Raw genomic sequence first — 17,218 nt, 5'->3', positions numbered from 1 at the left:
TGACTTTTGCAACCTATGTCTGCATTTGGTGAGCACGTGCAGCTTCTGTTTTGAAATTGTCTCAACGCTACCAGTCACGAACAGTGCGCAGATACTGACACTATGCGGCCAACTGTGGTATTGCACGCCAACGCCATTCAGAATGAGAATGATTGTTTGGGAGTGGTGTCCTAATTTATCAGTAACTAAATACAATTAACAGTTTAAAACGATAAAGAAAAATGAAAATTTTATATTTAAAAAAATCATAAAGTAAAGAAATCATAATGGAAATTACAAATAAGTAAAAACAAATTGCACATATTTAACAATTATTATTATTATTGTTAGTAGTAATATAGAGTAGTATTTGTAGTAGTACTAGAAGTAGTAGCTTTAATAGTTTTTCATGGCTGAAATACGTGTGTTAGCTAAAACAAATCTAAATGAAATGTATCTTTAAATAAACATTCCAATATTTTTAAATAAGGATGAAAATACATTAAATTAAATGTACATTAAAATAAATAAAATCTTGCACACATTCAACTGTAATTAAAATTTTTATTATAATTGTAGTTATTTTTTTTTAGTAGTAGTAGCAGAAGTAGTAGTATTAGTAGTGTGTAGTAGTATAACCGTAAACCAGCAGAGGGAGCCATACTCCTAAAAGGAACTCAAGTAGCGGCCCAACTGTCACCACCTTTAAAAAATTAATTAATTAATAAAAGACTACTTCTATATAATGAGCCATAGAATGACTGTACATGTGACAGGATTACACTGATAACTGATTAAATATTGCCTTTTGGACTAAACTAATACTGTGCAAGTCTGCTGCACTGTGGCTCCGTGTCCTCTTGTCCCTGGAGGCCGTCATTCTTAGCCAGAGTTGGTGAGGGCCTCCATCCCATCCGGTGGCTCGTTTCCACTTTGGATCCGTGTGGGAAAAAGCTGACTTCCAATGCGCAAGGCACTAACCTTTAACAACCGGCTTCCTGTTTCCTGGCGGCAACCGCTAAATTTAAACCTCCCCTCCCGTTGCCCCCTGGCCATGGATCACATGGGTCACACATAGCATCAAAATTCCCCCTTTTTATATTTTTTATACTTTTTCTATATAACGTACTCAATCTCATTAATTGGGTTGTTAAAGGTTGACACTTGTTTTGTAAAGCAAAAGTGAAATAACTACATCAAATCAGAACTTTTTTTCGAAGGTTTAAAAATATATAAAATTTCAAAAAAGTATATATTAAAGGGGAAATGTAAAATTAAAACTACATTTAAATTTTAAAAAATTCCAACATCAAAATAAAAAAATAAATCCTGCTAATCATTGTTTTGACACTGTCAGTTAGCTGTTTACTTTATATATATATATATATATATATATAATTATTTTTTTTTACAGTAATAATATTAACAATAGTAATTTAACTTGAAAACGTGCAAAAATAGTCTAAATATATATATATATATTATATATACGTGCCTGCGTGGGTTTTCTCCGGGCACTCCGGTTTCCTCCCACCTCCCAAAAACATGCATTAATTGGAGACTCATATATATATATATATATATATATATATATATATATATATATATTTTTTTTTTTTTTTAATTACTAATATTATTTTTCATACATATAGTTCTATTTTAACTGTAAACATGTTTTAATAATGAATATGTTAAATCTGGTTAAAATTTGTATTTAATTTTCAACAAATATGAACAAATGTTTTTATTATAATATAAAATATCATGAATTGTGCATATATAAAATACAATGACAAATATTCTTAATTTGATTAAATTTTTTTATTTTACGTATTTATTTTAAAGTATAATAATGAATACAAATGTAAAATAAATATTAAAGAATGGAATCGAAACTAAGATATGAATAAAATACAATTGAAATTGAAAGTAAAATTTTGAGAAAACATTTGATTGGTTCATAAATACTAATATCTTATTTTTCTATTGTCCACATTTTAAGAGTAGAACCATGCGTACTTCACCTCTAACTGTTTTGGCCTCTTTTTATGATGTGGACTTTTTATAATGTGGACGCTCATGATTTATTAGTATAATTCACTTTATAATTTTCCTTGTGAACATGGGTGAGAAATCACCCTGTTGTGAATGCCAGTGAGAATAATAATATGGTAACAAAAATGTGTACGAAGTGAATTGTGAACACTTCAGGTACCAAAAAATGGTTCCATCAGAATGTTGACTCCATTTAATTGTACAGTACATGCCTGGTAATGTAGGTCAAGCTTGTGAGTTTGGGAGCGAGTCAGTGATTTCCATTGTGCATGCTGCGTGAGAGGATGCAGCGAGAGGAAGCGATTGAATAATTCAGCGTATTTCCTGAGCCGTAATGGCTCAATGCCGCTGATGGCACTGCCGCGAGGTTAAGTGCTGTGTCTTCGTGCATCCGTCCGGCCGGCCGTCTTTAGGGGTTCAGCCACGAATGACTGGAGAGTGGCCTGAATTGTCAACGTTATTGCATGCATAGTCTCCAATGATGAAGACAAGCATCACTATAGAGAGACAACATCAAAATAACCTTACATTAAAAAAAAAAAAAAAAAAACGTTTCAGCTCCCATATTAAAGTAGTAAAGCACCATTTTTAAAGTATTCCTTTGGGACTGTTCTTATGCTCTCACTGTCAAGAAATGGGGGACAATCGTGTATAACATCACTTTAAGGAAATGGAAAGAAGAAAAAAAGACTCGCTTGCACAGTTGTCCAAATAAGAGGTAAAGCGTGCTTGCTTCAAGCTGTTCATTTCTCACTCCCAGTTAAAGTTCACAGTAAAACTGACACATCAAACAAAAGACCATACAAATTGTATATTTATTTGCCCAAATGAGCCCCAATCAGAAACAGGTATCCTGGACAGATGGACAACACTACATTGCCCAGCTTTTTCACCTATGCCTTCTAATGGGGGTGCAACATTGTGTCAGTTTGGCGATCCTTTCAAGAGTTTGCTATTAAAAAGGGTTACAACTGGAACTGTTCCATATTTGCTCTTTTCCACGCCATATTCTCATCTATTTCTCTTGTATAAGAAAGACAAAGAAGAAGCGTCTCAGCTGAGCTCTTCAAGAGGGTGGGAACATGCTGCAAGCAGATGCTTTATCGGCGTCCTTGAACGCAGCAGCTGCGTGCTTGAACACAAGCCGACAACTCTGACTGACATTCCACGTTTGACTTTTCGTCTTCGAAAAGTCGTCAAAAAGAGAGGAGGTACGGTCTTTGAATTCCAGAGGGGAGTTGTTGTTGTTGTTGTCATACCAGCGGCAGGAACAGGAAGCGAGTTGAAACTTCTCGCCTGACCGCGTGACCCCTGCAGATAACATTCCCATCCTACCCCCCAACCCCCTCCCTCAATCACCCACCCTCCATCCTCCTCCCTGTGAAACATCTGTTCTTTCTCCTACTGACTTGTTTTCTTGTTTTATTGCAAGTCATCAAACGTCACTGCCTTGCTACGCCGACACGCAATGACCCAAACTATACGTTTTCACAATTAAGCGCCGCCCGTCTGTTTAGTATACACGGCTAAAATTTGGTGGCAATTTGATCAAATCTGTAGGACGACGTCATCGTTGAACCCCTGAAAAGGTCCAAAATGGCCGACTTCCTGTGTATTTTCCAGCATGGCTTCATTGATAATATTTTTGTGGGTCTCCTCGGGATAGACATGGCTACCAAATTTCATGTTGCTAACTGAAACTAGCTTCAGAATCTGGTTTTCTAAAAATGACAGGGGTCCGCTAGAAATGGCCAAAATGGCTGCTTCAAACCCAAATAGCAGACTTCCTGCAGATATTCTGGCATGACATCTTGAGACTTTTTTTGTGGGCCTACTCATGATGGAGATTTCTACCAAATGTCATGTTTCTAAGTGAAACCATCATCAGGAGCTGAATTTTAAAACACTTCTGTGACGCTAAAGGGCCAAAACGACCCAGAAATGGCTGCTTCAAACCAAAATGGACGCAGTCCCATAAGTTTTCCGTCAGCGCGTCTTGAGACTTTTTTGTCGGCCTGCTCATGATAGACATGCCTTCCAAATGTCACGCTTCTAAGTGCAACAGGCCTCGGGGGCTGAATCTTAAGAGCAGAAATTATGGGATGCTACGACCTGGAAATGGCCCAAAAAAATGACCCTTTAATAGTTGCTTCAAAACAAAATGGCTGACTTCCTGTTTCTTTAAACTTTCTTACTCATGATAAACATACTTACCAAATTTCACGTTGCTCCGTAAAAGTGGCAAGACTTTGCGACTTCTGGGTAAATTTCCCATTTTCCCAATTCCCAGGATGCCGACGTGTCGTCCAACCCTGAACTCTGACCCCTTGTTCATTTGGACTACTGTGTTGACAGCTGTAAACGACAAAAAACATCAGAGTAAACATTGCGGGTAGCTCCATGATTGATTGACAGTTGCATGGGCGTTTGACGGGCAGTTGGCATTGTTTTGGGGGGGGGGGGGGTCCAGGAGTGACAAGAGGATGGGGGGGGGGGGGGGGGGGGTCCCTTGCTCTGACAGAGGGGGTCAAAGGCTGGTTGTCTGTTCACTTGGAGAATAGGAAGAGTCTCTTTGGGGGCCCCCAGTGCACATTCTTCAGTGATGACTCGGTAAACCAGATGAATGCTCTCACAAGCTCGTGTTGCCCAATTGGAACACGGTTGCTAACCATAACAGCAGCGCCTACCGAGGCGTACAGTAAGTCAAAAGCCATGTGTCGTTAATGACTTTTGTGATCTTATGTTACGTTGTCTGTGTTTTTTATTTTTGTCAAAACATTGCGACTTTATTCTCATGCATTTTCCGACTTTTTGCTGAGTTGCGTTTTTTTTTCTTTTCCATGTGGAGCGCTTTATCATTGCTTCTTAACTTAAAAAAAAAAACGATTACTCGTTGTATATCACACATTTTCCTCATTGTAATATTGCGACCATTATCAGAACAACAAAACATTTTTTCTCGTAACATTACCACTTTTTTTATCCAGTAAGATTGCAACTTTTCAAAATCGTAACAGTATAACTTTATTCTTGTACCATTAAAACCTTTATCCTCAACTTTTATTGGAATATTAGGATTTTATTCGAGTAATCGTAACTTAAATACTTTCTTTCTCATACTGTAACATTACAACGTTTTAAAATCGTAATATTAAGGCTTTTTTTCTCGTAACATTAGCCTACAACATCGTATGTTTTGACTAATTTACTTGCTTACTTTAGGAAATGATTTTATTTTCATGTGTTTCTTTTCAGCAAACTGAACTTTTTTTGCACCATTACAACTCTATTCTCCACACTTTACAACACCATCCTCGTAATTTCCCGACAATTGTTTATTTTTTATTTTCAAAAAAATGTCCCCACTCGTTAAAAACAGACACAGATGTTTGTTGATGTTTGGAAAGCTCCTTTTTATTGGATCGTCATCAGCAGCCACACCACATAGCCAGAAAAAAAACAACAACAAAAATACAAACGACAAGCACGCTCGTAATCACGTACTGTACTCCATGGTGTCGATTAACCTGTAAATAAATAACCAATGACACCACATTGGCAAAGAAACGTGCACTGTTCATATACTGTATCATCATAATAATTATAATAAAAATCTACTTTTTCGAAAAGACTATACATATATATATATATATATATATATATATATATATATATATATATATATATATATATATATATATATATATACACACTCTCCTTAAATTGCTCTACAACAAACAAACAAACACCAAAAGCTTGTGTAGTAGTTATACTGTGTGAATGAGGGGTGGGCAACCTAAGGCAGCCACAAGGGCATCTGGTCCAGCCCACCATGCAAAAAAGAACATCAAAGAAACTTATTTAAAAAAAAAAAAGAAAATCTCAAAATACATAATAATATGACTCACTTTATTCTATTTGTATCCATATATGTAGCCCTTGGAGGGCTGAAATGGCCCCTGATTAGAAAAAGGTTGCCCATCCCCACTGTTGAGGCAGCAAGCTAACGTTAGCCACCAATGCAAACCAAAAATAAACAACAAAAATGCCCCTTCATGTAATCTGTGTGATTCATACAATGTGAAACAAATAAATATATAACACGTACCTCTCGGCGCACATCCAAGAATAAATTCAAGTTTCATTTTCAGTCCAATAAAAGGCTCTTCGCGAACATGAGCAGTCACGTAACAGTTCAAAACGATCTCCTTGACAACTTTGCATAACTTTTTGGTCTAGTCTCGCAAGAATTTAGTAGGATTTGTTGTGGGGAAATAATGCACCGCAAATCCACAGCAGAATCTAAAAATAATAATAATAATCATTTCAAATATTACGTTAAAACGTTGTCATATTACGAGAATAAAGTTGTGTCATTACCAGAATTTGTTTTTTTTAATTACATGAAAAATATGATACTTTTACAAAAATGAAGTCAAAACATTACGAGAATAAATACGATACCGTCGGAATAGTACAAGGATAAACATAAGCAAGCAAGCGTTATTCTCGTAAAATTACATTTGTCATGTAAATGTATTACATCATTCACGGAATTATATGTAAATGTATTACATCATTCACGGAATTATAATAATTTATTCTCATAATTTTTTTATCCTTTTTATTCATAATGTTACAGTTGTATTCCCAAAACATCGCAACTTTTTAATCGTCATATTACAACTTTTTTAAAATTATAATATCACCACTTTATTTTGGGAGCATTCAATTTTTTTACAACTTTATTCTTGTAATACTACAACTTTTTTATTGTAATATTTACTTTTAAAATGATTTCTCAACTCTTGTATTTATTATAATTTTTTCTTTTTTTTTTTACCACAAAATATAACGTTTTTGGCCCTCTATGCTGAAAGACATTTTGTACACTATCCTACTAAAGCCTTGTGCATCATTTTTTGATTGTTTTTGTCGATCTTCCTGGCCCCAAAAGTTCCTGAACTGACAACTATTGTCATGGAAGCGCAGTAAAAAAAAATAATTTCAACACCGTTAGCTCATATCTGCATATAAAAATATAATCGCAAAGGAAGGTTTTAACGCGTCAGTGTTGTTGCCATGTATCCCAAAATCACATATGCACGTTCGCTTGAAAACATGCACACACATGCACACGTCTGGAAATCCGAGCCTCCTCCTTTTTTTCCCTCCGTCCCGCCTTCTTCTCCGTCCGCCAAAACACCGCAACTCCGTCCTGCGTTCTCATCTGGCCCATTAAGAGCAATCACAGAGATAATTGCCCGTCTGATCAACTCTCGACGGGAGGCTTTTAGCCCACCGGCCAGCGTAAGAGGAGAGGCGGGCGCGGCCGGCGGGATAGGAGGATAAACCGGTGAATGAGAGGAGGCAGGAGATGCGAGGGGAACCGGGGTTTGGGCGGCGGCCCAACCAGGGAGCTTGGCGACAGACCGAGAAACCCGACCGGACCAGTGCAAACATTAAGCAGCGAGGCTAAAAATAAGACAAAAGACAACTCCTTCTTTTTCTTCACACATACACACACACGCACACAGACAGACTGGATGGACAAATGCCCACCCGGTTGTTGAATAACCCACCGTTTAGAACATTGTACGGTACTGCGCAAACGTCTGAGGCCAACACCAATGCCTGTGATTTTGTACAACAGATTCCAAGCATTTCTACGAGATTTTCTAGAGGGGTGGTGCATAAAACCCATTGGTGTTTGGTGGAGGATCTAGTTAAAAGTGTGAATATGGTCCCAGAATCCACCATCTGATCCCCCAGGAACCAGGAAGTCACCTTCAAGCTAACCCAATTACAATTTATACCTAGGTGGTCCAAAAAGTCTGAGGCTACCACCAAGGATGGACATTAGATATTATGTCATTTCTATTAGATTTTTTTTTAGAGGGGTGATGCACGGAACCCGTTGTTTTATGGGTGGAAGATCTTAAAAGTTTGTGTACATTCCCGGAATCCATCATCTGGTCCTTCAGGAACCAGGAGGTTGCCAGGGACTTTTGCGCAGTACCGTACATCCATCTAAAACAAATGAGCTTAATGGAATTCAAACAGTGTGTGGTCCCCCTTTGTGGGATCAAAATGTTTTAGGGGTGCTGCAAATGTACTATGCAAAAGTCTGAGGCCACCACCAATGACTGTGACTTTATAAAAAAAAGACAGATTTCAAGCATTTCAAGAGAGGGTAAGGTCCCACAACCAGGAACCAGGAAGTCGCCCACGAGCTCACCCAAATACAAATCACCTCGGTGGTCCACAACTTCAGCGCAGTACTGTCCTTTTTTTTTGGGTGTCAAAGGGTTCCAGAGGTGCTGCAAAAGTACTGCACAGAAGTGAGGCTGCCACCAATGACTTCGTATGAGGACAGATTTAGTTAGAAGGCATTTCTATGAGATTTCCTAGAGAGGTGGCACGTAGAACCCATTAGATTTTAGTGGAAGATATATTTCAAATTCCCTGAATCCACCATCTGATCCTTCAGGTGCAAGCAGGTTGCCTGCAAGCTAACTCAAATATGATTTGTCTTGTTGGCTCATGACTTCTACACAGTATTTTGCGTCCACCTCGTATAAATCGGCTAAATGGCATTGAGATTTCATTCAGAGAGTGTGTGGTCCCTTTTATGAGGGGTGTTAAAGTTCTCCAGATGAGCTGCAAATGTACTTGCACAAGTCTGAAGCTACCACCGGTGACTTCTCTCAAGGACGTATTCAGTTAGAAGCGATTTCTATGAGATTTTCTGGGGGTGGCACGTAGAACCCATTGCTTTTGGCAGAGGATCTAGTTAAAAGTCCCAGAATCTACCGTCTGATCCTCCAGGAACCATAAAGTTGCCTACAACCTAACCCAAATACAATCTGCCTCTGTGGCCTACAACGTTTGCGCAGTACTGTGAGTCCACCTCATACAAATGAGCTTAAGGGCATTGAGATTCAATTCAGACAGTGTGTGGTCCCTTTTTTGTGAGTGTCAAATTGTTCCAGATGTGCTGCAAATGTCGTCATGTTTAAATCATTGGTTTCTTGGCCTTTAGACCTTTAGTGGAAGCGTCTATATCCCGTAATTGGTTGCGGTAGAACCATGAGTTCCTGATCAAGTCCCTGGTCCGGGTGTTGACCGCAACGTGTCAGTAGCCGGTCTGTTAATAAATAAATACGTTTTAGACATCCCGATTAGGCAGAAGAAGGAAGGCGAGTTCAGTTCAGTTCTTCTTCAGGTTGAGCTTGTAGTTTCCAAGGCGAACAGGCACAGTGAAGCTTTTGGTCCCTCCCGAGATGTAGAACAGGTGGATGCATACAAGGTAGGTGAGCACTAGTAAGGTTGGCGTCTTGTTGCCACCAATCCAGGTCTGTCATAGCGACTTCTCCACAGCCTTGCTCACAGAGGGATGACCCGGGTTGGGGTTAGAGGCGGAGATCTTGCGACACACAGTGTTGGTGTTGCTGCACCTGCAGCCGGGTCGCGTGGCCCGGTCATGGGCGCAGCGGCACAGGGCGAGGCACAGCCGGGCAGGGGGGTAGCAGCAGAGACAGGGCAGGCAGACAGCCAGGAGGCCCAAGGTGCCCCAGCGGGCCAGGGCATGGGTCGGGGAGCAGGAGCACGGCTGGTCAGCGCAGTTGTCCTCGTCATCCTGCGCAGAGCAGTGGTAGAAGAGGCCTTTGACGCAGCACAGGCAGGTGCCGTATTCCACCATGCTCTCAGCCGAGCACAGGCACCGCTGCCCACAGGCCCAGCAGGAAGGCAGTCGGCGCGGGGTGCAGCACTCGTGGCACTTGCAGCGGGCGCAGCGCTCGCAGATGAACTGGTGCCGGCACAGCTCGTCCTCGGCCAGGATTTTGCTCAGGGAAGCATCGTGCTTGAGCTCCCCTTTCGGTTGGGTGCGCACCACCGAAGCCAAGCCGGAGTGCGAGGGTGTCAAGCCTGCTAGAAGCCTCTGGTCAGAGCCGGCACTGGTCCGGGACATGGAGGAGCTCACGGTACTAGAGCGGCTGAGACGGGAGATGTGGGTGTGCTGCTGACTTTGGCTGCGGGGCAGGGCAGTGTGGCGGGGCGGCTGAGGGTGCTGCGAGTATATTCCATGCGGGTGGCGTTCGTCGTGGCCATAGAAAAATCCAGACTGGGACGCCAGTTCCAGCGCCACAGGCCGGTCCACGTAGTCGTTTTGGGTCCGGATGGCACGGATCTGGTCAAGCGACAACACCGGGACTTGCTGGAGGTCCAGCCCGTCCATCTCCATCCTAAAGGAATGAGCGGGGTCCATGTCAGAGACCCACAGTTGGCGGTACCAGGATGGTTGGCACCAGGATGGGCAGCACCAGGCTGACTCTCACGGGACATCAGATAAACCTGCCAATACAGAAGTCAACAAGAATGCTGGTTAGTTGATGAGCTGGTGCTAATACAACGTAGCTGCAGTCACAAAATGCAGTCAGACGTTTTTGCCTAATCTAATTTGTGAGCAAGCTGAATATAACTACACAATAAGATATTTTTTTTATAATTCTGATAACTAGCCAACAAGCTACAAAACTAGCAAAATAGCACGTAAGCTAAATAATTACAGTCAGCTTTTCGCTGATTAACTATCTAGCTAAATAACTAACCGGTGAGTTCGGTAAATAACTATACAGCCAGATGTTTTCATGTGGTTCTGTTAACGACTTAGCTACCAACCTAACTTACAAACTAGCTGTCTAATTATAGCTAACAAGCTTTTTAACTTGCACCAAGCTGAATAACTGTAGATGTTTGGGCATAATTATGCTAATTATTTAGCTAACTAGCTAGCTATTCTGCAAACTATATAGCTCACAAGCTAACCAACTAACAAACTAACGCTACGAAATCCAGGGCACATATACACGAAATGACAAAAAAAGGAAAAAAAATAGACGAGAATAAATTCATATAATTTCACAAAACAAATATTAGAATTTAGGTTGTAAATGTAGGTCAGTGCTTTTGATCGCATTTAGGCCAGCAAAGAAGGCCTTGTGTCCCTGCATAAATTAGCTGTAAAGATGTTACATGGACGCTCGGGAAAGGAAAATAAAGACAAGTGCAGGAAATGCACGGGCAGCAAAGTAGTCAATTGAATAAAAGCGCCAGACGAATGGATAAGCAGATAAGGAAAAAGGCGGAAGTCTCGCATTAAAGACGATGCTCGCCTCAGAGGAACTTTTGGCCGTCAAGCCAAAAAATGTCGGCCAACCACACAATAAATGCTAAACATCGCACTAACCCTCCTTTACAGTAGCAATACAAGCAAGTCTAGACCTACTAGTGAAGTGCTACATATTAACTCATAGAACTTTATATAATGTCACTGAACTACAAATCTTTGGTGCAGCACTTCACTAGTAGGCCTAGTACTAGTAACAAGCTAAGTAAGAAACAAATTCATTTACCAGCAAGCAAGCTAAATAACCATACAGCCAGATGTTTTTACAGAATTCTGGCCACTATTTACCTAACAAGCTAACTAATTAACTAACTAGTGATCAAGCCAAATAAATACACAGTCGGATCTTTTTACAGATGGTAATTCTGGCAATTTACTACCTAGCTAACAAACTAACTAGCAAGCAAGCTAAAAAAAAATACAGCCAGATGTGTTTACATAGTTCCGTTAACTCCTACTACGTAGATGGGTTTTGCCTCACTACATTTCACTCACATTTAGTTGTGCAACTAGTACGGCAACCTTTTCCAACTAGTGTGCAGAAATGTCATGCAGTAGTGGAAGGCAGCAGTGGAAAAAGCACCACTAGTAAGATACAGTCGTTCTAGTCGTGGACTGAATTGTCTTACTAGTGATGACGAAGAGCAGACAAGTCCATGGACCTGGATGGATGTCAAGGATATGGAATAAATGCTCAAACGGCTTTCCATACAAGCCTCCCTTCTCACAATACATGACACCAGCTATTACCGTTCAAAAAATACATACGTTTTTTTTTTTTGTTTTTTTTTTTAGTCATCATGAGCTAATTTTGCATTTTTTCCAAATCTATGGGAAATGTTTTTGATATGGTGTGCAGTAGCAAATGGCTCGTGCTAGCAGTTGCCTAAATTTAAGCAGCCGCCTAAATTTTTAAAAACTTTTGCCACCTCTGAACCGCCGTGATAAAAGTGAAAACGTGGCTGCGGAAAACCTTAACGGAGACCCTGTTGTTAATATTGCAGTAACCTGAGCGAGGCCATTGTTGCGGTGCAGGGGGAGTATCGGTTTGATGGGACGGGTGCACCACCACACACACATACACACACAACAGGATGCACTGTGAGCCACTCATTTCCACAGAAGCAATTTTTGAGGACTCTTGGGTCACTTTATTAGGTACACCGCCCATGTAATCCTATCCAAGATTTGTATGACAAATTTGGCTATCTACCTCCGTCGAAAAAAAAACATGCTCGCTCAAGGTCGAAATGCGTTTCTTCCTTTGACTTCCGCTGACGGTCGATGGGGCTTTTTAATGGACCGAGCAAGCTCTCTCCGCGATGACCTCATGCAAGCAACCAAGCTATTTTAGAAAAAGTTACTGCAAGTGAGGGGGGGCGGGGGGGGGGGCACTTCTTCGCACATACTGTATAATCTCCAAGAAGAGAATATTAGTTCAAGTGTGATGCATCCGTAGGTCAACACATTTATCAACTTTAGAAGTTGAAGAAGACCTCCTGAGGATTCAAGCTAATGTTTCAAGTCAAAGTTTGAAGCAGAGGTGGGCAGTAGCGCATTACAGTTACATAAGTAACGTGGAGTAATTGTACTTGTCAGAGTAGTTTTAAGGCAACATACGTTTTATTCATAGTTCAGTATTTTTGTGTAGAAGAAACATTTTTCTTCATTTGCATTGAGGTAAATTCTGCTCGCTACTTTTTATTTCTTTTCGTCTCGGTGGCCCCACACAGAGGCAAAATATTTGTTTTTTTGCTCAACATTAAAAGTTATACAAAAAGCAAAAAGCTTTTCACATTCAGAAGAGGCGACAATTCCCTGGTCTCGCATTCCTGCAAACATACAGCCCACAAAAACGAACAGCTATGTCCTGTGCTGTTATTTGTGTTTGCCTAAAAATGTCCACATTTCAGCCTATAAGAATTCCACTTTGAAATTGTGCTGCTTTACGAGTGTAAACGGAAAAAAAAAAAGTGAGTTTAAGACCGTATCTTGTGGCAGAATACGACTATGCGTAAGATGTGGCAGAATACGACTATGCATAGAATACGACTATGCACACCAATGCCGAACTCTTGCGTCCTTCCTGTCGGTGGCGCTAACTTCGGCCGCCGTACTCGAAACTGACTTCTCACAATTAAAAACCACAAATAAGAACATTCATGGAATTTGTTTCCAGGTTCTGCACGAAACAATATGAGTGATTTCAGATTTTTGTCATTGCCTACCTTTCCACACTCTTTTGGTTACATTACTGGGCTAAATGCAAGCCGGTGTGGTCACATGAACTGCCTACACGTTACCCTTATGTTCGACATTGGACCATCTAGTGTAGCAGGTGTGCAACCGAGAGCATTGCATAAAGCCGCCCATCCCCCACCTCCCCATTATCATGCATGCATTAGCATTTTGTCTTATATTATATGGGCCATGGTATACACTAGGCACTAAGACCCAGAGGCTTTCCTTTCTCAATGCCCTCCCGGGAGCAGCAGCAGCAGGATTGGATGACAATAAACTTGATGAGATACCGGATGTGCTGAATCTGACCGTGACGGACAGACTCAAATAGACACTGAAGACCAGGAGGGGAGGGGGGCAGGGGGTCACAGGAAGGAAAGGGTCAGCCAATGACCAAAGGATCACAACACTCTTAATGATTTTTAAATATAAATATGATGAAAGGATGTCTGAGGGAAAGTTGGGGAGGAAGTTCCCATAGCTCATGGGTGGGGAAGCATTTCAGTTTTGATAAAGTCCTCTGGGGGCCATGATAAATTGATAAAAAGAAGGAAGCAACAACAAACAATTTTTAAGATATATTATGAACATTTGCAGGTTTGATCTTTTGGGACTTTATTTTGGGGCTTTCTTCCAAAATTGGCTTGGTAGCACACCCTGGAATTTGGGGAAAATGCAAACCCCGAGACCAGTTTCACATAGCAACGTGAAATTTGGTGTACATGTCTATCATGAGTAGACGTGCAAAAAAAGAACCCATGCCCTAAAGGATACCAGAAGGCTGCCATTTTGCTATCGAGCCACCATTTTATGGTCATTTTCTTGTCTTTTTCAGTTTGGTAGCCATGCCTGCAATTTTTATTTACATTTTTTTCATTCACCCCCCCGAAGCCAGTTTGACTTAGCAACATAAAACGTAGTAGGCTTGTCTACTATGAGAAAACATGTTTCAGTAGCCGTGCTCGAAAAAAACAATGAAAGTCTTTCATTTTGGTTTGGAGCCGCCATTTCCGGTCAATGGGACCATTTACAGTTCGCTAGCGTTCCCTGGAATTTTTTAAAATCCATCCCCCAAAGCTAGTTTCACTTCCCAACAATAAACATGCTAGGGTTGTCTATCATGAGAAAACGTACCTGGAAAATGCTATTTTTTGGTACAGTATAAAGGTTTTTGTCAATAACTTCTCTATTGCATCCAGTTGTAACGGAGGTGAAAAAGGACGCGCTCTAACCTCGCGACTCATGAAAGCGATGCCACTACAACAACGTTCCACCAGAACGCCATTGTCAGCTCTCCAAGCGCACCGGCGAGGTAAGTTTGGATAAACGTAAACATTTTTTTTTACATTTATTTGGAATAATTTTGTGCGGTACGGGTGTTCCTAGGACACAATAAAATGTGCTTCAATTAAATAGACAATCAACTTTGATGGAAACCCCCATTGTTATGGTATTTAATATGGCTCATAGGACTCGAAGGAAATGGCCCCTGATAGGAAAAGCCCATGAAAGCCCTGATTGATTAATTAATTGATTAAGAGGTGTGTCCCAATACTTTTGTACAGAATTGTTTGGCAAATCTAACTCAGTAAAGTTGTCTTCTCATGCAAATCATATATCTCCGAAGCGCTGTGGTTGTACAGTGCATTAGTCGCACCATTAGTGCTTCTGCTGTGGCGTTAAAAAAATAAAAAAATAAATCCATTCATCCCTTCCCTCCCTTTCTCCTTCAGCCATTCATTCATTTCAACGTCCGGCCATCCTACCCCTCCCTTGCTCCCTCTGTCCTCATCCCCTCTTCCGCCCCACAGCTCCCTCCCATCCCGTGGCTGGTTATTCCTCCGACCACTTCTCCGCTCCATCATCCACGTTCACTCCCCCTCCTAACCCACACCCGCCCAAAACATCACTCACATCCCATCATGCATGGGCCCACCATCGCGGGCCCACCCCAGCGGAGATGGGTATCGACATTCTGCATCCGACCTTGAGGACAATCAATGGCAAACCCTGCATGCGCATCCTGGTCACGTTTACACACACACACACACACACACACAAATGTGCATTAGGTTGGGTGTGATTTTTGGTCCCCATGATGAGACTGTGTCACCACACCTGAAGACAAAATAAAAAAACAGACTCCATTGACAAACTTCAGTTAACGGGGTTGTGATCTTTGGTCCCCATGCTCCTAGAGGTAACCATATCACTGTTATAGGACCAGGTTTGTGTTCCCTATGCTAGAATCCAACACAATGATGTGACTCTGTTCCCAGACATTTGTCCCAATGAAATGGTTTATCCCAAAACACTTTCATTGTGGGGGCCATGATTTTTGGTCCCCGTGACGGGATTGTGTAACCAGACTTGGTGATGAGAAATACCCCAAAACATTCAAATGCTTCAGTTACCATGGCCGTGATTTTTTGCTCCCCAAGCTTAAAGCAGTAACCATGACATTATTGTAATGTGACCAGATTTTTGGTCCAAACGCTAAAAGCGACACTAAGACATGACTGTCAAACCAGATTTAGTGAGAAAAAACAGAAAACATACAAAAACTCAAGTTATCGGCCCCATTGCTTCAAGAGGTAACCATAATATTACTGTAATACGACCAGATGTTTGGTCCCTACGCTACAAGCCGACATTATTACCAGAATATATTCACACACTTCAATTATCGGGGCTGTGATTTTTGGTCTCCGTGCGCTAAAAGGTAAAGGACCGTATTATTTCTGTTTTATTTGTCCCCATTAAATTCTGAGTGATTTGTGGTCACCATGCCACAAGAGACACTGTATCCAGAATGTTGTCATTCAATGGTGAATACCACAATACACGTTGAAACAAATTTCCCTTACGGGGTTCCTGATTTATGGTCCCTGTATCGCCAAGCGACTCCATGATGTGCCAGTATAACCAGACTTTTGTCATCCTGCAGTACTTAATACCAGAAAACATACACATCTTCCATTATGAGCAGTGATTTCTGGTCCCCACGCCTCAAGAGGTAACCAGAGTGTAACCGGACGTTAGACCTCCTGAAGGAGTGAATGCCTGCACATATACACTTCCGTTAGGAGACAGTGATTTTTGATCCCTTATACCACAAGGGATCCCCATGATGTGGCTGTTTAAGCAAAGTGTATGAACATCAGCAAACTTGTGTCCCTACAAAGTGTATGAACACCCATATGGGCATCCTCACCACGCATATACGAACTTGTCTAGTTTTGGAAAGGGTGCACTTACCTCTGATTGGATTGAGATCCATTTTGCACACGTGCAGCTCGTCCTTATTGTACTTTTATGCAAATGATCTTCACGTCAACTAATATGTTTACTATACGAGTCTGTGGTAACTATAGTAACTTACTTCACAGGGCGCTGAATGCTGAATAAGTCCTTGTCATAGTTCATGGGAAAATCAATCGCAAATGTCCGTGTGCGTGTGCATGGAGGAAAAGAAAGGCTTCATAGATGCTCTCTATCAGCAGGATGTGCACTCTTCCTCCTCCTCCTCCTCCTCCTCCTCCTCCTCTTCCCGGAGCTGGGATCCCTGTGCGTCCTCCTGAGGTCACCTCCTCCCCCACCACCACTGCCTTCGTCTTCCTCTCAAAATCACACGGCGTGCGTGCCTTCTGAGGATGCTGGCGAGCGAGCAAGTCGGAGATGAGGAAGAGGCGCGAGTTTCATGGTCGGGAGCGGGTGAAAAAGTAGGAGAAGAAAATGCAGAGAAGTCAAGAG

At 41.4% G+C, this 17,218-nt stretch overlaps 1 protein-coding gene across 2 annotated transcripts; it reads right to left on the bottom strand.

Annotated features, from left to right (window-relative positions):
- Positions 1–5,756: 5,756 nt before the first annotated feature.
- Positions 5,757–16,985, bottom strand: LOC133415930 (protein sprouty homolog 3). Of its 2 annotated transcripts, none has more exons than XM_061702483.1 (2): positions 16,724–16,985; positions 5,757–10,389 (listed from the first exon to the last, which is right to left on the bottom strand). In XM_061702483.1, exon 2 carries the CDS (start codon positions 10,301–10,303, stop codon positions 9,395–9,397), a length of 909 nt encoding a protein of 302 aa, XP_061558467.1. In that variant the 5' UTR covers positions 10,304–10,389; positions 16,724–16,985; the 3' UTR covers positions 5,757–9,394. The 2 variants fall into 2 exon arrangements, with proteins under 2 accessions (XP_061558467.1, XP_061558468.1); XM_061702484.1 differs by having other exon boundaries at positions 16,848–16,985.
- Positions 16,986–17,218: the final 233 nt, after the last annotated feature.

The sequence above is a fragment of the Phycodurus eques genome, chromosome 17 (genome assembly GCF_024500275.1).
Source record: "Phycodurus eques isolate BA_2022a chromosome 17, UOR_Pequ_1.1, whole genome shotgun sequence".
Taxonomy (NCBI): domain Eukaryota; kingdom Metazoa; phylum Chordata; class Actinopteri; order Syngnathiformes; family Syngnathidae; genus Phycodurus; species Phycodurus eques.
The sequence above is the reverse complement of the archived record's forward strand: the minus strand, read 5'-3'. Positions and strand labels throughout refer to the sequence as shown.

Bases quoted from the DNA above. Each gene is read 5' to 3' on its own strand.
- LOC133415930 (XM_061702483.1), bottom strand. From the start codon at position 10,303: ATGGACCCCGCTCATTCCTTTAGGATGGAGATGGACGGGCTGGACCTC.